The sequence below is a fragment of the Psammomys obesus genome, unplaced genomic scaffold (genome assembly GCF_907164565.1).
Source record: "Psammomys obesus unplaced genomic scaffold, mPsaObe1.curated_primary_1811, whole genome shotgun sequence".
NCBI classification, from domain to species: Eukaryota; Metazoa; Chordata; class Mammalia; order Rodentia; family Muridae; genus Psammomys; species Psammomys obesus.
The window spans coordinates 25,568,365-25,590,044 of record NW_026596034.1 but is presented as its reverse complement, the minus strand read 5'-3'; the positions used below and the strand labels follow the sequence as shown (position 1 = coordinate 25,590,044).

The 21,680-nt window shown below is 51.0% G+C and overlaps 1 protein-coding gene across 2 annotated transcripts; it reads left to right on the top strand.

Annotated features, from left to right (window-relative positions):
• Window positions 1–155: 155 nt before the first annotated feature.
• Dhx38 (DEAH-box helicase 38) lies at window positions 156–18,540 on the top strand. 2 transcript variants are annotated; one of them, XM_055621277.1, is made up of 27 exons: window positions 156–393; window positions 3,104–3,440; window positions 3,745–3,932; window positions 4,545–4,649; window positions 5,414–5,561; window positions 5,675–5,793; window positions 5,941–6,017; window positions 6,467–6,622; window positions 7,077–7,238; window positions 7,421–7,528; window positions 7,883–7,995; window positions 9,200–9,337; window positions 9,689–9,875; window positions 10,016–10,201; window positions 10,459–10,599; window positions 10,914–11,024; window positions 11,114–11,230; window positions 11,396–11,503; window positions 11,880–11,992; window positions 12,633–12,841; window positions 12,930–13,084; window positions 13,700–13,855; window positions 13,991–14,125; window positions 14,265–14,390; window positions 14,813–14,908; window positions 16,684–16,805; window positions 18,018–18,540. In XM_055621277.1, exons 2-27 carry the CDS (start codon window positions 3,118–3,120, stop codon window positions 18,100–18,102), a joined length of 3,684 nt encoding a protein of 1,227 aa, XP_055477252.1. In that variant the 5' UTR covers window positions 156–393; window positions 3,104–3,117; the 3' UTR covers window positions 18,103–18,540. The 2 variants fall into 2 exon arrangements, with proteins under 2 accessions (XP_055477252.1, XP_055477251.1); XM_055621276.1 differs by having other exon boundaries at window positions 3,099–3,440; window positions 18,018–18,539.
• The last annotated feature ends 3,140 nt before the right edge of the window (window positions 18,541–21,680 follow it).

The following is a 21,680-nucleotide window of genomic DNA, read 5'->3' as shown; positions in this document are numbered from 1 at the left end:
ACAGCCCAAACCGGAAGCAATGTCATTTCCGCCCTTAGTAAACATGGCCGACCTCGTTCTGCCCTCCTGTTCACACCCACAGGCCAGAGGCGGGGTATCAACTCCTACGCCAAGCGCGATTGGTCGCAAGGAGACTCGGAGACGAAGAAGAAGACTTTGCGGCTCAGAAGGTCGGTTCACGCTGTTTCGCTCGGCGGTCCAGGAACCCTCGATTTCTGGGCTGCTCTCGATGGTATATTTGGCGGATAGAGGGCCGCACGCAGGGCATTATGGGACCATGATGGCCGCTTCCAAACAGCGGAATTTGCCTGTTTGAGACACTCTGATCGAACAGTGGCCGCGCTGGCGCCCCCATCTCAGGGACAGAAGGTCCCGAGAGTCCTGCTGAGGGAGGTGAGTGTCTCTTCCTCTTTCCAGACCCGTCTTTCAGCAGCCATGGCTGCTCCAGGCGGCCGGGATGGGTTCGCGGTTTAGGCTTGGGCCCTGGTTGGAGAGTTCTCTAGACCTTGTTCCCCAACTTTCTCTATTCTCTTGAGCAGTCTTGTGTCCATTCAACCTACTCCGGACTTGTCGTTGTTCTGGTCACATCCCGGTGTTTGGGAACGGCCCCACGGAGATCCAGGGATCCTCCCTGCGTCCTTGTTTAGGACGGCACCCTAACCTGTTACCGGCTAGTTGGAGAGCCTGGGTAGGGCTCCTGGTGCCTTCCTTCTTTCTCACAGAAGTGTCTCCACCAGATCTGGCAAGTAATCTAGAAATAGAATGTTTACCCCAAGAAATAGGGAGTTTATTTTTCCTTTCGGTATTGTTGACAGTTGGCCCAAGGACACATGTAATAAGCAATTGCTGGCCCAAGAGGTCCTTTGTGATTTTTTTTTTGCTGCTGAGCTTCCCCCATCAGACCCTGGAACTCCTTAATTGCTGTAATTAAGTCCTTCCTTGTTCTGTGTTGTGGAGAACTCCTCGCTGTCCAGAGAAATGTTTGACTTAATCCCTTTTAATAGGTTATATTTAATCAGATTTTTATTTTGCCATTTATTGGGCTATAGGAATCAACAAGACAGACAGGAGCCTCTTGCTTGTAGACAAATGACATTTTAAGCCATAAGTCATTATTCAGGTAACTGCCGAGAGGCTGTGTATCTCAGCTTCTTGCCTAGATCTCCTCATATGCAACTTTTTTTTTTTTCTGTTCCATTTGATGAAATTTCCAAACGAAACTCCTTTTTCTTCACATTATGGGTGCAGCATTCCTTGTTAAAGCTGTGCATGTCAATTAGAACATGTCAAAAGAAGTCTCGATCCCAGAGGTGCAGTTCTCATGCTTTACCAACACATTGGAATGAGAATAGCTGTCTGTGTGTCCAGCATAGGTTCATGCTCATAAGTGGATAGTGTCAGGTGAAGATGCGCTTGTTATCAGCTGAGCCCCCAGGGCATCTTGCACTCTCTTGAACACTTTCCTGAAATGCCATTTCCTAACTTAGTATTTCCCTTAAGTAATTTTGATGAGCGCATTGTAATTCAAGAGATTTTACCCGCTATGGAGTGCATTTTTTTCCTTTTCCCACTAGACACAACTGATCCACAACAAAAATCACAAAGTATGTAGAATGTGGATGGTAAAATTACGTGCTGAGATCTCTGCTCTGTGAAATTTGTGGTTTAAAGGAGGTGGGATGGGTGGGTAGAAGAGTGTATATAAAAAAATTAGTAAGGAAGCTAGTCAGTATTCAGGAGCATGATAACCAGATATATAACAATTACATTGGTGTTCCAACCATGGTTCACATGCAGTTGCTTGATTCTCACAGTGGTTCTGTGGATTGTAAAGCAAAAGTGATGTCTGTTTTACAGAGAGAGCAGTAATAGCTAACCAAGCAGCTGCTTACTGTCACAGAAGCAGAAAACGCCAAGAGCCTGGATTTCTGTGTGTGTGTGTATGTGTGTGTATGTGTGTCTGTCACTAGAGAAGGGGCCTGTGCTGCTGCAGTTTACATGAAAAAGGTGAGTATTTTGACTGGTGTTTGGAGGCAGAGAGCTAATGGGGCCTTGTAGAGATGATTATTCTGGCTCTTAAGTGGGAGAAACTATATTCTGTAGAAGGATGAAATTATAGGAGAATAAATTAGATGACGGGTAGGGGAACAAATTTAAGAGCAAGTACATGAGGGAGAGGGGGGAAAGGGAGGGAGGGAGGAAGGGAAGAAGAGAGAATATGAATGAATGAATGAATGAATGAATGAATGAATGAATGAAATCTTATTAAATAGCTTAGCCCGTATGAAATTCACTGTGTAGCCCAGGCTAGCTTCAAACTTGCCATCCTCTGATAAGTCAGCCTCCCATGTGCTGAGAAGGCAGGTGGGTATCACCTTCTCCAGCTTGATTTAGTTGAGATTTCTGACTTAAATCTAGTTCGCCCTATACTTTCTTTATAAACACTGTTGTTTGCCAGTAAGAAGCCCTTAGTGAGGCTTATTCTTGTCTGGGTGATGCCCTCTTGGTTTTCGTGTTTGGTCTGTGTATATGTGTCTCTGTCTTTTGTATATGCCAAGGTGGGAACAGCCAGCTTTTTGACATTGTCTGTAGGAAAGTCTTCACGAGTAACAAAAGGGGCTGGAGAGATGTCTGTTGGTGAAGTGCTTTCTTCCAAGCATGAGGACCAGAGTTTAGGTCCCCAGAACCCATGGAAAAGCCTCGAGTAGAGGCCCATGGATGCTGAAGAGTCAGAAACAGGCAGACCCCAGGTGCTTGCTGGCCAGCCGGCTTGGCCAAATTGCCTCCCAGTTCAGTGAGAGACCCTGTCTCAAAAAGTAAATAAGGAAGGAATGGAGAAAAACACCTGACGTTGACCTCTGGCCTCCTGTGCACACAGTGCATGTGCTCCCGCATGAACACACACACACACACACACACACACACACACACACACACGCACGCACAAATGCATGCATGCACGTAAGCACCAGCTAGCTAGCAGATGACCTGGGTTTAGCGTAGGGAGGTAGGGACAACCACTTAAGTACTCGTTATTCTGGGACACAGTAAAGTTGAGTTTTCTTATGTCCAATTCTAATGGTTTGCCTCCCTTCCAGGGAAGACATAAGAGCTGTGATGGAGGACACTGGTGAGGATGCTTCCATCCATCGGTTGGAAGGCACAAATCTGGACTCTCAGGTTGGTGGTCTTATTTGCAAGACCAAAAGTGCAGCCAGCGAGCAGCATGTCTTCAAAGCTCCTGCTCCCCGCCCTTCATTGCTGGGACTGGACTTACTGGCTTCCCTGAAACGGAGGGAGCGAGAGGAGAAGGATGATGGGGACGATAAGAAAAAGTCCAGAATCTCTTCTTATAAAGACTGGGAGGAGAGTAAGGATGAGCAGAAGGATGCTGAGGAGGAAGGAGATGAGCAGGCTGGCCGAAGTAGCCGCAAAGACAGGTAAGGAAAGAGTCAAAATTGGTGGTCAAATATACTAGCCCAGGTTCATCTCAGGTTCCTGTTGGACACCTAAGAGCTTTATGGTTTTATTGTGATTCTGTAATACTGGCAGCGGGTAGGAATTGGTAAAGATTCGTGGGGAGATTTCAAAGGCAGCTAAGATGGATGATGGAGCTTAAGTGCCGGGGTTCTTGCCTTGGACAGGCCTTTGTCACCAGGGCGATGCGATGGAGAGGGCCTATCGCATGCTGGCATAGCCAGAGGTAGAGGGAAATGCTTCTCCCAGCTCATCCCCCTGTTTCAGGCATTACCGAGCTGCTCGGGTAGAGACGCCGTCACACCCTGGGGGTGTGAGTGAAGAGTTTTGGGAACGCAGTCGGCAGAGAGAGCGGGATCGGAGGGAGCATGGGGTCTATGCCTCATCCAAAGAAGAAAAGGATCGGAAGAAGGAGAAGTCCCGGGATCGAGACTACGACCGCAAGAGAGACAGAGGTAAACTGCCTGGCACCTGTCCTGGTGTCTGTTAGCATTTCAACCAGCAAGCTGTTCTTTTCCTCTTTCTTGCAAGAACTTTTATGGTAATACTCATTAATTGGACAGTTTGGTTTGTATTCTGTCTGATCCAGTGAGTTTGACTTGACCCTTTGAGAACAGAATTAGAAAGAAATTTAAGGAAAGATATCTTGCTTATAGTACAGTTGCATGCTTGAGTTGTTTTATTGTGAAAACTGGTGATAAAGGGAATGATGGGTAATCTGTTTAAGAAACCAGAGTTTACAGTAGCATTGATGGTGGAGAAAGGACAGTGCTGTGGAACAAGGTGAGACAGAGTCCAGCACTGGCCTCGCTCAGTGTCATCTGTAGCTTAGAGGTCTGCTGTACCACAACTCTTCATGGTAGACCTGTAACTGTTCACTTCTGATTCTTACTGGAAAATAGCTATTGTGTGGCCCTTTGTATCCATTGGGAAAATCCGAGTGTGTGATTTAAGCCCCCGGGTCATGGGAGGGCGTGAGTAGAGAGGCTGTGCTTTCTGCTCAGTGCGTGTGGGTGTTTGGTAGCACAAGGACCCAGTTTTAAGCCCCGTGTGTGTGACTCTCACAGATGAGCGGGACAGAAGTAGGCACAGCAGCAGGTCAGAGCGAGACGGAGGCTCAGAGCGCAGCAGCAGAAGAAATGAACCAGAGAGTCCTCGACATCGGCCAAAAGGTATTCTCAGCTCTCCTCTGGGGGTGGGGTGGGGGGCTCAGGCGCCCGAGAAGCAGAGGGAGCAGTAGTCAGCTGTACTGCCATGCAGAAGTTCTAAGTCTACTGTAACCCTCTGCAGTTCTGGGCCCTGAGCCAGCTGGGGGTGGCCCTGCCCCTCTCTTTTGAGGTGGATGTACTTCCTGAGGGTAGGCACTTGGCTGCTTCCTTAGGATGTAGGCAGTTTGCCGCAAAGCAGGGTTTTCAAATGGAAGGGAACTAGAGATGTGGTGGATCAAGAAGAATTTCCTGAAAAAGAACTATTTGTTTTAAGATGAGAAGGTTAGCAGAGAGAAATTGATTCCTTCAGTATAGTTTTAAACAGTGAAAGCTGGACTATTTAGTCTGTGAAGAGCCTCAGCACTATCTGATTTGTAACAGGTAAGTACAAGGTTGTGAAACGGAATAAGTAAGGTGGGGCTGGGACTCACCCGGTGGAGGCACTTGCTGCCAGGCCTCAAGATCTGAGTTTAGTCACCGGGGTCCCCATGGTGGAAGGAGAGCCGACTCCTGAGAGCTGTCATTTGACCTCTGCGTTTGCGCTGTGGCACGTGTATGCACACAAACACAGTTAAATAAGTACATGTAACTAATGAGTTGAGAAACTAGGTGTGCTGGCGCATGCCTGTAACCCAGCGCTTTGGGAGCTGAGGCAAAGGTGTCAGCTGCATAGAGAGATGCTGTCGGAAGCACGGCTCGGTGACATCGGATGCTTCCTGTGGTCCCAGATGCAGCTACCCCTTCAAGGTCCACCTGGGAGGAGGAGGACAGTGGCTATGGCTCTTCAAGGCGCTCCCAGTGGGAATCGCCCTCCCCGACACCTTCCTATCGGGACTCTGATCGGAGCCATCGGCCGTCCACTCGAGATCGAGACAGGTGACGGATGGGTGGGGCAGCCAGGGTCTTGGGCAGGTGGACGAGGGATGTGGGCAGGGAGAGTTGCTGGCAGCTGGGGGACAACTGTGATAGCTGATCTTGTTGTTTCCCAGGTCTGTGAGGAGCAAGTACTCAGATGACACACCACTGCCAACCCCTTCCTACAAGTACAACGAGTGGGCTGATGACAGAAGACACTTGGGGTCCACCCCACGTCTGTCCAGGGGTCGAGGTAAGGCCTGAGGGACAGGAGACAGACAGTGGTTTGGCTGGTCCAGGTGGGGCCGAGTGGAGGCCATACTCAAGAATCTGTACAGCTCTTGTCCCGGGCGTCAGCTGGAGTGGTGTGGACTGACCTCTGCCATCCGCTTTCCTTCAGGAAGACGCGAGGATGGCGAGGAAGGGATTTCATTTGACACGGAAGAGGAGCGGCAGCAGTGGGAGGATGACCAGCGCGTAAGGGCAACATCTTTGAGGGGCTGGACAGGAGATGGTGGCTCTCCCTGCAGATGCGGGTGAAAGGAGGCGTTAGAGCCCTGGGCTCTGAGGGGCCCTCCAGCAGGACTGGGCTTTGAGGACGGCGTTACTGCTGTTCTGTCCAGAGCCCTGGAACCTTTTGAGCGATACAGGCTGTACCGTGAGGCTTTTGTACTGATGTGGCCGGCCAGACTTGACTCCGGCCTGGGGTGCCTGTGTGTGGTAAAGGTAGAAGTGATTTGGCAGCCCGCATGTGAGGTCAAAGCTGCGTAAAGTCCTCCTGCCCTTCTCCAGGTCTCACACTGATCACCAGGGCGTGTCTGGTAGTTTTGGACTCTTACCAGATACCTGCTTTGCTTTTCTTTGGCTGCATCTCCTGCATGAATGTGACCTGTCCCTGTTCCCATGCTTTGTGTTATGCTCTGCAGCAAGCAGACCGGGACTGGTACATGATGGATGAGGGCTACGATGAGTTCCACAACCCCCTGGCCTACTCGTCTGAGGACTATGTGAGGCGGCGGGAGCAGCACCTGCACAAACAGAAGCAGAAGCGCATCTCAGCACAGCGCAGGCAGATCAATGAGGTGAGGCAGCGGCGGCGGCCGGCACAGGCTTAGAGCAGGGCTGGGCCATGTGGGAGGAGTCTCTGTTTGCCAAGTGGTTCCACAACACAGCTGGCTGTTGACAGGCAGGACCAGGTCAGATATGCTTCTGCCAAACAGGAGCATGAGCGGGAAGCCTAGGAAACCTGGCTCCTGCTTCTTTCTTCAGCAGTGCCCCATGAGGGGCTGCGGGGGGAATGGTGCAGCCAGCGATACTGCTCCTGGGTGTGTGTTTTGTGTCTGGAGGGGGTAGGGCCTTTGCCCAGGGGCTTCTTGGGATCAAGTACTGCAAATGCCTCAGCTTCAGTGGCTCCTGGGTGAGGCGCTGCAGGGTGGAGAGTCCCGCTGTGATTCTGTTACATACGGAGTTGCCTGTTGACCCTTCAGGATCACCTCTTAGTTGCAGGCTAATGTGGCTGTCCTCGTGTCCCCACAGGATAACGAGCGCTGGGAGACTAACCGCATGCTCACCAGCGGGGTGGTCCATCGGCTGGAGGTGGACGAGGACTTCGAAGAGGACAATGCAGCCAAGGTGCATCTGATGGTGCACAACCTGGTGCCTCCCTTCCTGGATGGGCGCATCGTCTTCACCAAGCAGGTGAGGCTGCGGCTGGAGACCCGGAAGCTAGAGAGTGCCGAAGAGGAGGGGCAGGGAAGATCGGGAACAGTCACATGTCGGTGCCAGCGGGTAGTGACTCTTCTGCTAGGGGCCGTGTACAACAGGCCGTCTGGGTGGCTTTATTGACCGGTGGGGAATTTCTCTTCCTCCCCTTCTTTCAGCCGGAGCCTGTGATCCCAGTGAAGGATGCCACCTCAGACCTGGCCATTATTGCTCGGAAAGGCAGCCAGACAGTCCGCAAGCACAGGGAACAAAAGGAGCGGAGAAAGGTTGGTGCCTTGCTCCTCGGGCTGGGGTCTCTTTTCTTACTCCTGTTAAAAACACCAAGACTGCATACAGAGATGCCCACCGGCAGTCAGAGGACAGACTTGCGTGGATCAAGCAGCCGCCCAAGGAGAGTACTGTGTTCTCTCTTAGTACCAAGTACTCAGTCCTTAGTTAAGGCAACCACGGGTCCTGGTGTTGGGCGCTGGGGGCATGAGGCTTGAGATGTGTGGCTTGGTGCAGCCAGGGCCTTGTGGGAATTTACTGTCTGCTGGATGAAGCCTGCTTTCCTCCAGAATTGGCCCCATGGCCTGCAGTCTCACCAGAGGATGGAGTGACTTAACTCTTGTCTTCTTCAGGCTCAGCACAAACACTGGGAACTAGCAGGGACCAAGCTAGGCGACATAATGGGGGTCAAGAAGGAGGAGGAGCCGGATAAAGCTGTGACGGAAGACGGGAAAGTGGACTACAGGTGCGTAGTTTTGGCCAGACGCAAGTTTCCGCCCAAGCTGGTGGCTGTGACTCTGAACCTTTGCTGGTTTTGATCCCTTCCTCTGAGTCTCTTGCTGCTGACTTTAGACTTCCCTGAGGATTGTCCCCATTGTCACCATTGCCGCTTCCATGAGGGTTGTGTAGACTGAGGCTCAGGGAGGTTAAGGAATTTGATTGAGGGCACTGAGCTAGGAAATAGTGATCTCGTTTAACCCCAGACAGTGTTGTGGGGCGTCCCTGCTCTTTGAGGTATCCACATGGGAAGACAGGGTTTCTTCCCTTGGTCAGGTTTCAGTACGTTACGGTAAGGAGGAACTGGTTCTCCCAGGGCCTTTAAAGTACAGGGGCTGTCTGTTTTGTTAGTAACTTCCCTGTTCAGAGACGTTTATGCAGCTGCTGAGTCACTGCTTATTGGAGTCCCCGCACTGGGTAGATGCTAGATTCAAGTGTCCCTCCCGGTTCTCATCCTTTGAATAATGTCATGTCCCATGGAGCTATTGTCCTGAGCTAGTAGTTTCTTTGTACCTCTGCCTGAGGTTGGTATTACTGGTCAGCCATTGTTGGTCTTTGGGTAATTTAGTCCCTTAGGTTTCATTTGTCAGATCATCACGGAGACTGAGTGAGATTAGAAAAAGAAACTTGAGCTTTGGGCAGATCTGAGGGAGGAAAGGACCCTCTGGGGGAAGGTGGGTCGAAGGGTCCTGGGATGTGTCCATGTACTAGACACTGGTGCAGCAAGGCAAACAGAAGCGAGCTGTTCTTACAGTTCTTTGAAAATGAGGCCTTTGCACTGTTTAGGCCTGTCAAGGGGAGGGAGGAATTCTGACCCGTCCTGTACTGTGTAGGTGGAACTTGGGAGACCCCTGTGGCTTTTGAGCCTTCTTAAGTCTGGCACTGAAATTGTCTGGGATCGTCTCTCCAAGTCAATGACCTGCTGGTTAGTTTCAGCTTCTCTTCTGCCCGCTCTGTCTGATCCTGTGCAGCTCTCTGAGGGCTCTGGACTGTGTCTTAGGATGATGGAGTCTTGTGCCTTTAGTGCTGCTCCTGATGCCATCGATAGAGTCTTGGATGCTCAGGCTGTTTTGGTGTCCAGGAGGTTGACACCTTCGGTGCTTCTTGCCGAAGTTGTTCACATTCTTAGGAGGGACAGTGTGGGAGGTGCCGCATGCTGTGGTGTTTCCCAGGACAGAGCAGAAGTTTGCAGATCACATGAAGGAGAAGAGTGAGGCCAGCAGTGAGTTTGCGAAGAAGAAGTCAATCCTGGAGCAGAGGCAGTACCTGCCCATCTTCGCTGTGCAGCAGGAGCTTCTCACCATCATCAGGTAGGTCCCAGGCCCCGTGGCCCAGTGCGGAGGCCGTCTCCTGTTTGTGCATCATATCTAATGGGGAAGGGAAAGGGTTTTTTCCCTAGTGGATTGGCTTAGGGTGCCTGCGTGAAGTAAGATAACATTACTTCCTTTAGTGGTCAGGCTCACCTTGACTGTGTGCCTGACATTTCATGTGGGAGCTCCTTACAAGGCTGGTTTCTGGTGAACTCCTCTCTGGTCAAGCATGCTTCTCGGAGCGCTAGACCATGCCAGAGGCACCAAGGCTTCTTAAGGCTTCCTGGGGAGTTGCCTCAAGATTGGCTTTCCACTCAGGGTGCTCCGTGCTTTGCGTGCTCTTCCTTGCAGAGATAACAGCATTGTGATCGTGGTTGGGGAGACAGGGAGCGGCAAGACCACTCAGCTGACCCAGTACTTGCATGAAGATGGTTACACGGACTATGGGATGATCGGGTGCACCCAGCCCCGGCGTGTGGCTGCCATGTCAGTGGCCAAGAGAGTCAGCGAAGAGATGGGGGGAAACCTTGGCGAAGAGGTGAGTGGGCATAGGTCTAAGCCACGTAGCTTTGTCCTGACGGCTTCTGCCATTTGTGCTACAGGCTGTAGTCTGTGTGAGCTGGACCCATCTGTGGGGCCGACAGTAGCGCCCCCCTGAGCCACGTCTCTGACCTCCAGGTGGGTTACGCCATTCGTTTTGAAGACTGCACTTCTGAGAACACCTTGATCAAATACATGACTGATGGGATCCTGCTCCGGGAGTCCCTCCGGGAGGCTGACCTGGACCACTACAGTGCCATCATCATGGATGAGGCCCACGAGCGCTCCCTCAACACTGACGTGCTCTTCGGGCTGCTCCGGGAGGTGAGGCTCTATTCCTTGTGTGGCTCAGGTGCTCCGCTGAGTCCTCCTCCAAAGTTCCCAGCTCGCCTGGTCAGCCCTGCTGGTGTCTTCCTACTCAGCTGGGTGACTGTGGTTCATGCTGTAGCTCTATTACTCAGTCTTTGGCACTGATAAGCCCAGTACACCTGGTTGCCAGCTGTGCCAGCTGCTTTGTGTAATAATGAGCCAAGGCTGGAGGTCCCAAGCCCACAGGAACCTCTGTTGACCCCTTCTTTTAGGTTGTGGCTCGGCGTTCAGACCTGAAGCTCATTGTCACGTCAGCTACTATGGATGCAGAAAAATTTGCTGCTTTTTTTGGAAATGTACCCATCTTTCACATCCCTGGACGTACCTTTCCTGTTGACATCCTCTTCAGCAAGGTACAGAAGCCTCCGTCCTTTACACTCTCTGTTGAAGAGTCAGCTGGGGAAGATTCAGTCAGTGCTGTGAATCGGGTGTGGCAGTCTGCAGCTCCTGAGTCAGGTGGACCTAGAATGGCTCTCTGGAAGGGTTTGTGTCCTTGTTCTGTGGGGAGATACCCACTCTAATTGTAAAGGCCTCAGCAATCAGGCCTACCTTAAGGTCATCATCAGTCCAGTGCTGCAGCTCAGACAGGTGACAAAGCTGTGTGTCCTCTGGGGGACGCTGACCTGTGCTGCCGCTGCACCCTCCTCACTGCCCTCTGCTGCTGCAGACCCCACAGGAGGATTACGTGGAGGCCGCGGTGAAACAGTCCTTGCAGGTACACCTGTCTGGGGCCCCCGGGGACATCCTGATCTTCATGCCTGGCCAAGAGGACATTGAGGTGCGTGCTTCAGTCACCACTGGGGTGGGTGGGTGAACACTGCATGAGTTTGGGGCTCCAAGGTCTCATGACTCCTTCCTCTGCCGTAGGTGACCTCTGACCAGATTGTGGAACACCTGGAGGAGCTAGAGAATGCACCCGCCTTGGCTGTGCTGCCCATCTACTCCCAGTTGCCATCTGACCTCCAGGCCAAAATCTTCCAGAAGGTGCGATGGGGGCACTTAGGTTTGGGTGTCTCCTGGTATTCCACAAAGTGGGCAGGAAGAGGGATATTTCTTTCTTGGAAGAGCAGGTGGAAAGTGGGGTCTTCTTGCCAGTCTTTCTCTCCCAAAAACTTACCCTTTCCTTCTGCTTGTCCTGATTGGGCCTAGGCCCCAGATGGTGTCCGGAAGTGTATCGTTGCTACCAACATTGCTGAGACATCTCTGACTGTTGATGGCATCATGTTTGTTATCGATTCTGGCTACTGCAAGTTAAAGGTAAGGGATGATACAGGAGGCAGGATTCTGGGTCTTCATCCAAAGTGAATTCAGCATAGAGGCTCTAAGTCAGGCCCTGGTCCACTCTGGTAGGTGCGAGAGAGTGGCAGAGAGGGATGCTAACATTTAGTGAGTAGTGACTTTGCCATGTGTTTGGTTCAGCCAATTCTGGTGGTAGCTTGATGGTCTAGCTAATTCAAGTAACTCTCTAGTGGTCACAGAACTGGTATTGAGAGAGAAACCTTTGAGACTTTCTTGAGTCTCCTGGCCACCTGTGTTGCTAAATCACTTCCTCTGTGGTGGGTTTGCTTTTGTCTCAGGGTTCTTTTCCTGTCCCATCACTCCGTCCTTCATCAGTCCTTTGTGTCCCCACTAGGTCTTCAACCCCAGGATTGGCATGGATGCTCTGCAGATTTACCCCATTAGCCAGGCCAATGCCAACCAGAGGTCAGGGAGAGCTGGCAGGACGGGCCCAGGTCAGTGTTTCAGGTAGGAGCCCTGTGCTAGCCTGCTTCTCAGGGCAGTGCTGGGACCACTGACCACAACTGGGGGAGTCTCTGCTGCGGGCCGTCCTTAGAGTCCATCCCAAGGCTGGGCGCTGCTGAAGGCTGCCTCTTGGTGGTGCTGATGGGTGGATGGAGTCATCTTTCCCGGGAGCTCTGAGCCCTGAGGCAGCTCTGTAGAAAGGGACCTTCAGTGAACGGCAGCAAGGATGGCAGGCCGCCGTCTGCAGGGGGGTTCTGAGTGAAATGGTGACGCTTTTTCACTTGTGCAATTATTTTTCCTCCTGCTTGTCTGATTAAAAAAATAATTCATTCATTAGAAACTCAGCAAGTACATGCTGTAATTCTCGTCGCAGGCATTTTGGCGCCCACAGCCATATAGAAGGCTCCAGCAGAAGAGCCATGGATAGAAGAAGGGGTTGAGCAGATAGAAGTGGGTGCCTGAGAAGTGGGTGGACAGTCCCTGTTTGTAGGACGCGTTGGCTGTTGAGGGTCATGCTTCCGAGACTCTTGAGTAGTTTCTGCTGACATTCTGTCGCGTGGTCCCCGAGTGTAGCTAATCCACGTGAGGGGCCGGCAGGCCAGTGCAGGCAGGTGCAGCCCAGTCATTGGCTTCTCCCTGGCAGACTCTACACACAGAGCGCCTACAAGAACGAGCTCCTGACCACCACCGTGCCAGAGATCCAGAGGACCAACCTCGCCAATGTGGTGCTGCTGCTCAAGTCCCTGGGGGTGCAGGACCTGCTGCAGTTCCACTTCATGGACCCGCCCCCAGAGGACAACATGCTCAACTCCATGTATCAGCTCTGGATCCTGGGGGCCCTGGATAACACAGGTGCCAGCACTGGTGGGCTCCACTGCCTGGCACCTCTCTCGTCTCCGCCCACTGGTCACTGCATTGCTGGCTTTTTCTCCCCTCCTAGGAGGCCTCACTTCCACGGGGCGGCTGATGGTGGAGTTCCCACTGGACCCAGCGCTCTCCAAGATGCTCATCGTGTCTTGTGACATGGGCTGCAGCTCCGAGATCCTGCTCATTGTCTCCATGCTTTCTGTCCCCGCCATCTTCTACAGGCCCAAGGTAGGGAGGCAGCGCCGCCTTCTCCCTTCCCAGAGGACTGGAGGGCTCATTGGCAGGGGAGTGGCTCCGTCCTCTGCGTTATGGGCATGGGTGGAGATTCTGTCTTTGCTGTCTTCTCATAGGCTGGTTGAGGGAGGTGGAGGACTAGGTCAGTGGTCCTCACAGTGTTTTGGAAATTTGCAAGACCATCTTTGATATCGTAGTATGGTTCTGCCTGAGACCTACTGTTTTAACCTATTTTATTATAAATTATTTCTTTTCTGTATTGTTGTGCATATTGACGTGTGGGCAGGTGTAGTGTGAGAATCCTTGGGATATGCCCTATGGGTCTGGTCTCCCCCTCCCCTCCCCTCCCCTCCCCTCTCTCCCTCCCCCTCCCCCCCCCCCCCCCCCCCCCCTCCCTTCCCTCCCTCCCTCCCCTCCCCACCCTCCTCTCCCCACAGGTTTTCTCCTAGTAATAGTCCTGGCTATCCTGGACTCACTTTGTAGATCAGGCTGGCCTTGAACTCACAGCAATCCACCTGCCTCTACCTCCCAGAGTACTGGGATTGGAGGCGTGCACCATTACTCCCAGCTCCCATGTCTGTATTTAAAAATCCCTGTTTCTTTTTCTAGGGCAGAGAAGAAGAAAGTGATCAAATCCGGGAGAAGTTTGCCGTCCCTGAGAGTGATCACCTGACCTACCTGAATGTCTACCTGCAGTGGAAGAACAATAATTACTCTACCATATGGTGCAATGACCATTTCATCCACGCCAAGGCCATGCGGAAGGTGGGTGGCAGCCCAGAGGGCCACAGTCTGGAGGAGGAGTGGTGTGTGGGATGGGAGGGCTCCAGAGGGCCACAGTCTGGAGGAGGGGTGGTGTGGGAGATGGGAGGGCGCAAGCCTGACTGTATCCTGTTCTAGGTTCGGGAGGTACGGGCCCAGCTCAAGGATATCATGGTGCAACAGCGGATGAGCCTGGCCTCGTGTGGCACTGACTGGGACATTGTTAGAAAGTGTATCTGTGCTGCCTATTTCCACCAGGCAGCCAAGCTCAAGGTGAGCCCGGGAGCCACAGAGCTCTGGCCCTTTTCTTCTTGATACCTCCTTTCTCATGCATCTTTCTCATGTAGATCTGGGCTTCCCCTAAACTTGTGTCAGGACTGTGGATGATGTGGCCACCTGCTTTTCCCTCTAGGGCATTGGGGAGTATGTGAACATCCGCACAGGGATGCCCTGCCACTTACACCCCACCAGCTCCCTCTTTGGAATGGGCTATACCCCCGACTACATTGTGTATCACGAGCTGGTCATGACCACCAAGGTGAGTCTGGTCCCCTCATCCTGGAGCACTGGCTGGAGCAGGCCTTTGTGCCATCTATGCCTTGTTTAGAGATCCGGAGACCCGAGGCACCTGTTCTTTCTGCAGGGCCTTTGAGGCTGCTTTCAGTTTTGTGTGGGGAGAGTATCGAGTTAACTTGTAAGCACAGTGGCCTCACCCGTGCCAAAGGATTGTTCCCTGCTGGCTGCTGTGGAGAGCGGCCCCTGCTTCTATATGGCAGGGCTTTCCTCTTGAATGCTGGGTGCGGTTTCCTCACACATGGCAGAATGTGGATGGAGCAGGGATGACAATTGTAGTGTGCCTTGCATTTTCCAGCCTCAGGCTAGCAGTAGAACCCTTCTCATGTGGCTCCTCGCCGTGAGCTCATCCCTCACGACCTCCACCTTGTCGCCTTGTGCCCACAGGAATACATGCAGTGTGTGACCGCCGTGGATGGAGAGTGGCTGGCGGAGCTGGGCCCGATGTTCTACAGTGTGAAACAGGCTGGCAAGTCTCGGCAGGTCAGGGTCCTTTGCTTGTGGGGAGATGCCGTTTGCCTGTGGGCAAGATTTTCCTTCCACCTGCTAAAAAAGGCTCCTCCGATTCCTCACTTCTCTCCAAATGTGAATGCTGCACCGTGCCAGCCTGCCTCTCTGATGCCCTGCATGGCTCTGGCTGGCGTGCTGCCTGGGCCTCTCTGATGCCCTGCACGGCTCTGGCTGGCGGGCTGCCTGGGCCTTTTTGCTCTTTAGACTTGACTGAAACTTCAAATACTTATAAAACTAGACAATACTATAAAGAAGCCACTGTGATTAACTAATCTCTTATCCAATGTAATTGATATTAGTCTTTTTTATTTTTTTACCCACCTCCCACTCATCCTTGTCCTCCCAGAACATTTTTAAGTGTGCCTCCCAAGATTGTTATTTTATCCTGAAGTACTTGCAACTAGGACTTATTTCAACATGGCTTCTATGCCACTGTCACTCCTAACAGTTAACCTTTTGTGTCAGCTAGTGTCTAGTTCCTATCCATAGTTTTCCGTTTATCTCAGAGATAACATCTCACGATTGATTTACTTGAATTAGGATGGGACATTGCTGTGGTGGTTGAGTGTTAATACCTGCGTTCCGGGGCAGGATCTGCTTTCTCTCTCTATGACATTGATTTATTGGAGCAATTGTCATCTGTCCTATATACTGTTTCAGTGTGCATTTGGCTGATTACTTTCTTTAGCGGTGGCTAACTTGTGTCTCTGTCACGTGCACTTCAGTAACTAAAGGTTGCTAGGTTCTGGTTCAGTCGTGCTGTGACAATCTGAGTACATAGCCACAGCTTTGGGAAGCTCAGGTGTATTTGTGGTTCTGGTGGTGTCAGCTTGCCTCTCTTCTGCTTCCTCTACCAATGACCCCATCCCACAGACTTGGTGTCTACTAAAGAACCCCCTTTAATCTGTTATTTAAGGGTACAAAATGTGGCCCTGCTTTTGTATTCTCACTTTTTCATATAAGTCTCTCCACACTGGGACAAACACGGGTTCCTTTCCAGCCACATGGCAGTGTCTTCATGATTTCTGTGTACCTCCTGGCGTGGTTGTGAACCTGATTAGAAGAGCGCGTGTACTGGGCTGTGGTTGTGGTCCACTAGCATGAGTTTAGTCTCCAGTATCGCCAGGAGGAAAAGTGAAACCTTGACTTGAGGTTGCCTTGACAGTTCTTGGGTTTGGGGTGATGGCTCGGTGGGTGAGAGTGCTTGCTGTGTAGTCACAATGACTGATGCTCAAATCCCCAGGACCCCTATAAGAACAGCTGGGAATGACCATGCATGTGTAACCCCATCATTGGGGTCAGAGACAGGTGGGTCCTAGAAGCCCAACAGCCAGCCTAGCTGAAGGGGAGCCTAGGTGAACTTCAGGTCCAGCCACGGACCCTGTTTGAAGGGAGTAAGAATAACCGATGAGCACCATCCTCCCTCTGGCTTGTGTATGGGCTCATCTGCCCCCCCCCCCAACACACACAGATACACACCCACACGTGCATGCACACACACACACATGCATAGATACACACGCATGCACATACGCATGCACACATGCACAGATACATGGAGTGCTAAAGGGTGACTGGCTTACACTAAATTACCTAGTGTCTATCTCGAATATTTTACAAAGAGTCCCGAGCTGCAGAAGGAAAGGTGCCCTTGGTGCTGGGATATAGAGCCCCACTGGCCTGGGTTCATAGAGCTGGCCCCAGCACAGACACAGCCTCTGCAGCCGGTCCCCTCTGCTTTTCTCTAGGAGAATCGTCGCCGGGCTAAAGAAGAAGCGTCTGCCATGGAGGAGGAGATGGCCCTGGCTGAGGAGCAGCTGCGTGCCCGGCGGCAGGAACAGGAGAAGCGCAGTCCACTGGGCAGTGTCAGGTGAGGCTCTGCTCTGGGGAAAACCCAGGGCCAGGTCAGTGCTAGGTCAGGGTTTAAGAGGCATTGGCAGTTTCAAGGGGAAATTGGAGGAGAGGTGGCTTTGTGCTGGGTGGACACGTGGAGGTGGCAGCTGGACAACTGGGAGGCATAGATGTCTGCTGCAGCTCTTGGTCATCAGCCTGAAGTAGGCTTGGAGTCTTGGTGTGGGTCTTACAGCTTTATTGTTAGGCAAGGGGGTTAGGAAAAACAAAACAAAACGAAACGCCAAAACCAAAACCACCAGACAGAAGAGAGCCTTGGGTTTCTGCGCCTGTGCTGGTGTAGTGGATAGCGTCAGGCTGAGTGTGACAACTAGGGCATAGTCCTCCGTGGGCCTGTCCTCACTTCTCACACCAGCAGGTGTGTGTAAAGATTATCTCTTTACGTTTGGGGATTTCCACAGACTCAGTCTGGGTTCTGGTGTGATTCAGGAACCCAGGACAGAGTTTAGTTAATAGTTTTACTACTGCAAAGGAACCCAAAGGAGAGGTGCGTAGGAGGAGGATGCGTGGATCCTGGATGTGAAAATTCATCTGGCCTTGGGGCCGTTACCCTGGCACACTGATCTGTGACAGTGTATACTCATAGGTTTTGCCAGTCACGCACACTCCAGTAAGCTTTGATACGCACAGCTTTTAACTGAGTTAAGTGTCATGGTACATTGATGTGGGTGACTGAATCATTGCCTTGGTGTTTGAACACAGCCTCTGGTCCTCTCCCCATCCCCTCCCTTCATGGGTTCGGCTGTTGATAGCACATGGCCCAGAGCCCCTGTTCTCAGCACATGATTGGTCTCTTTGGCCAGGCCAGCCAGCTCCACCTCACTCAAGGTGGGCATGACCCAGCAAGAGTGTTCTCAGAGGCCCCAGCCTCTCGACTGAGTCCTACAAAGGCAAGTGCAGTGCTTTGTCACACAGCTAAAGTGGTGATCTGCTTCTCTAGGGGCCACAAAGGAGTAGTCTAAAAATCCATTGTTAGCTCCTTAATTGATGTCAGAGTGACTTCCTTTATCTCATTGGAGGGAGGTAGTGTGCGGGGGGGCGGGGGTGAGGTCCTTCAGCCTTGGAGATGCTGTGCATTGGGTCAGAAACAGCAAGACCTAGAGGCCCTTGGTCTTGTTGGGTCCCTGCTCAGAGGGAAACATTGTTTCTGACCTCCTCTTTATGTGTCCAGGTCCACAAAGATCTACACTCCAGGTCGGAAGGAGCAGGGGGAACCCATGACGCCTCGCCGCACACCAGCCCGCTTTGGACTGTGAGCTGAGGCTGTCCCAGGAGAGGATGGCAGCCAGGTGCCAACTTCTAGGACCTCCAGCCAGATTGCTCTAAGGGCCCGGACAAAGGCTTTCATCTGTGTTCATCTAGGCTGGGCAGTTCCTGCCGAGCCAGGTGTGGCCACAGGAAGAGGCACTGGGGTGCATGCAGGGCTGGCAGGAACGGAGTGCAGAGCGCCTGAGGAACTGCTTGAGTAGCAGGTGGCTGGACCATCACGGCCGTATCACCTGCGCCCAGGGCACTTGGCTCATGAGCGGCTTGCTGTGACTGAAACTTTTTTAATCCTTGTATAAAGAAGCAAGATAGAGGCAGAGACACTTGTAATTTGGTTATCACTTGGGATTTGGAAATAAATATATTATTTGTACAATGTGATTGCATCTTTTATTTCCTTCCTCTTTTTACTGCTCTTAGCCCTACAATAAAGACAGGAGAAGCAGAGCTCTTGGTTCTGTCTGTCTGTCCTTTGGTAGATCTTTCTAGAACCTTAGCTTTGATCTGTGTACATTGTGCTGATGGGTCCCGAGTGTGTGTTTACACATGGTCAGGTGCTTATGTGCATATATGTGAGTGTGAGTGCACGTGGCATGTGTGGAAGAGGCCAGAGGGTGGTCTTAGGTGTCCTCCTTAGTTGCTCTTCACCTCATTTTTTTGAGATAGTTTCTCTCACTGAGCCTAGAATTCAATTTTGCTGGACTGGCTGGTGAGCAAGCTGCAGGGACCCACCGGCTCTGCCCTCTGCACAGAGACTGATGCCACCATGCCTGCATTTTGTCATGGTGCTGGGAATCTGAACCCAGGTACTTTACCGTCTGAGCTACCCTCTTATCCTCTAGGCAGGGATTCCTCGAGGAGGGGTTGAGTGAACGGGACCCAGTTTAGGTGTAGAGATTTCAGAATGGCTCAGGCATCTAGCACAGGACAGGCCAAGATCTGTGAATACCAGCTGTTTCTGAGGCAGGTAGGCAATGGTGAGGCTTTGATGGCCTGCTAATGGGAGGGAGGGGAACAGGGGCTCAGTTTAGCTGTCCCTGGGTTTGTGTGTGGCTTCTTTAAAGAGGCTTCTAGCTGCTTGCTTGGGAAACCTAATCTTGGCCCTGAGTGGCAAGGCTAGGAGAGGGTGTCTGGATGGCCCAGGGAAGGTGGCTTAGCAGAGGACCAATTTACAGGTTCAGGCTGAGGAGACAATGGAATAGGAAGAATGAGGTTCTAATTAATAGTTTCATGACCTAATAAGCTGAGACAATGGACACAAATCCTTTTACACGTTCCTTTAGATGAGAAGAACAGGATGTCATGCAAACTATGGGTCTAATGCAACTTAATTTAAATGTAAGGAACATCTGGCTAAGGATACAGATGCCACAAGATGCCTGGACAGTTGAACTGGAAGTCGGTTCTCTCCACCCACCTTACTAAGGCAGGGCTGTCCTTTTCCGGCCATGCTGCATACCCCAGGCTGGCTAGAGGTGTGCCACATCCAGCTTCTTGACATGGGGGATGGAATCCAGGTATCCAGGTTTGCTCAGTGAGCCCGTTAGCCTGCTCTATTAGTTGCTGTTCTGTTACTGTGATAAAATACCACGACCAAGGCAACTTAAAGAAGAGAGAGTGTGAGGGTTAGGAGACCATCTTAGTGAGGTGAAAGTATGGGGGCAGGAGCAGGAAGCTGAGGCAGGAAGTGGTGTCCCACGTGACCTACTTTCTCTAGCAAGGCTCTGCCTCCTAAACCTCTGGAAACAGTGCCAATGACTAGAGGCCAGGTGTCCAAATATCTGAGCCTTTGGGGGACATCCTTATTTAAACCACTACACCTGCCGAGCCATCGCACCAGCCCTCTTTTCTAATTGGGATATCATTTGTTTCTAGACAGGGGTTCTCTGTGTAGCCCTGGCTGTCCTGAAACTCTGTAGAGCAGGCTGGCCTTTACTTCAGAGATGCAATTGCCTTTGCCTCTTGAGTGCTGGGATCGAAGGGGTGCGCCACCACCACTCAGGTAATTTGGATATTTTTTCTTTTCCCTCCCCAAGCATTCTGGATACAATAACTGGTACTTAAATAGAAGAGGCAAAAGTGGGCATCCTTGTCTTATTCTTAGTCTCAGAGGAAACCTGTTAGGTGTGAGCATGAAGCTGTGGGTTTTTCATACGGAGCTTTTATTACGCAAATGAACTTGCCTTCTATCCTCACTTTGTTGTATGTGTGTGTGTTTTAATGGCAAAATGTATTGCCACAACCATTTCTTTTTAGTATCAGATAGTAAATGGCATGGAAACTGACTTTGGTTATTTCGGTTATTTCTTAAGGAACACTTAGATTCTTCCTCTTTCTCCTTCCTTCCCTAGGTCTGTTCTCTCTGCCAGTCTTCTGCCTGCCTGAGCTTTCACAGTGAGGTGACTGGGTGTTATACTAAAACATTTCTATCTTCTTGCTTTCCCATACTTTGCTTCTGTTTTGATCTGATATAATCAACCCCCACAGAAAATGAAAGACAGCTTAGGATAACTGTGTGACATTCATGGTACCTGAAGGTTGTCATTTTGGCTAACATACATGAATTATGGAGATCTGCCTGCCTTTTTAGTAGACCGACTGTGGACTTTAAGGATATTAAACTTGGTTTTGAATCAAGGGGCTGTATCTAAGGCCATGATGTAGGTCTCATTGGTGTCAGGTGTTTTTCAGTCGTACTTTTCTCTAGAAAATAAACGCTAGTCTGAACCAAGCTGGGGAGATGGACATCAAACACGAGGCAAGGTTTCCAAAGCTACTCAGTACCCCACTTCCCTCTGGAAGTTCTGGCTGGAACGTAGACTCCTGCAGCCTGGCGAGGTTGAAACATCACCATTAGCAGCGAGTTTTTTTGGCCTTGATTTGGCTGTGGAGGGAGGCAAGGGTATGGCAGAATCATTGCCCACCAGCGGGCTTCTTCCATCTTCCCACCCTTTTAGAAATGCAAGCTCTTCCATTTCTTTCTCTTCTTTTACCCTGGTAGCTATTTGTCTCTATTTCTCATGGAATGGAAATATAAATTCCAGACATGTACTCAGCTTAACAAAATCCTACCACAATAAAGTGGTTTAGCTGTCCTTGGAGTTTGTTATAATGGAATTTTACTTGTATTGCCCTGGCTGGGGAGAAAAGTAAACTTGTTAAAAGGAAGAATGTAATATGGCAGCCAGGGAGGAGACAGATGGTGGGCTCAACTGTCCCCACTTGGAAAATGCATCACCTTTTTCTAGCACTTTCTTTTGGGTCCTAGAACTCTTTTCCTTTGTGGAGGGAAAAAGAAGGCTTCTAGATTTTTTTTTTCTATTTAAAATTCCAGACAGAGACACACAGGAAAAAAAAAATAAAACAAAATAAAACAAAAACACAAAAAAGGCACTAATTCCCACTTGTTGGTTTAAAAATCAAATCCAGATAACTTAACACTATTTCTCCTACAAAAGTAAAGAGAGGCCAGCATGTTTTGGCATGTGGGGAATGCAGGGATGGGCAGGTTGCTGCTGATGGGTGGCACAGAGACACCTCAGAGACATGGAGGCTGTGTTGTTGTGTC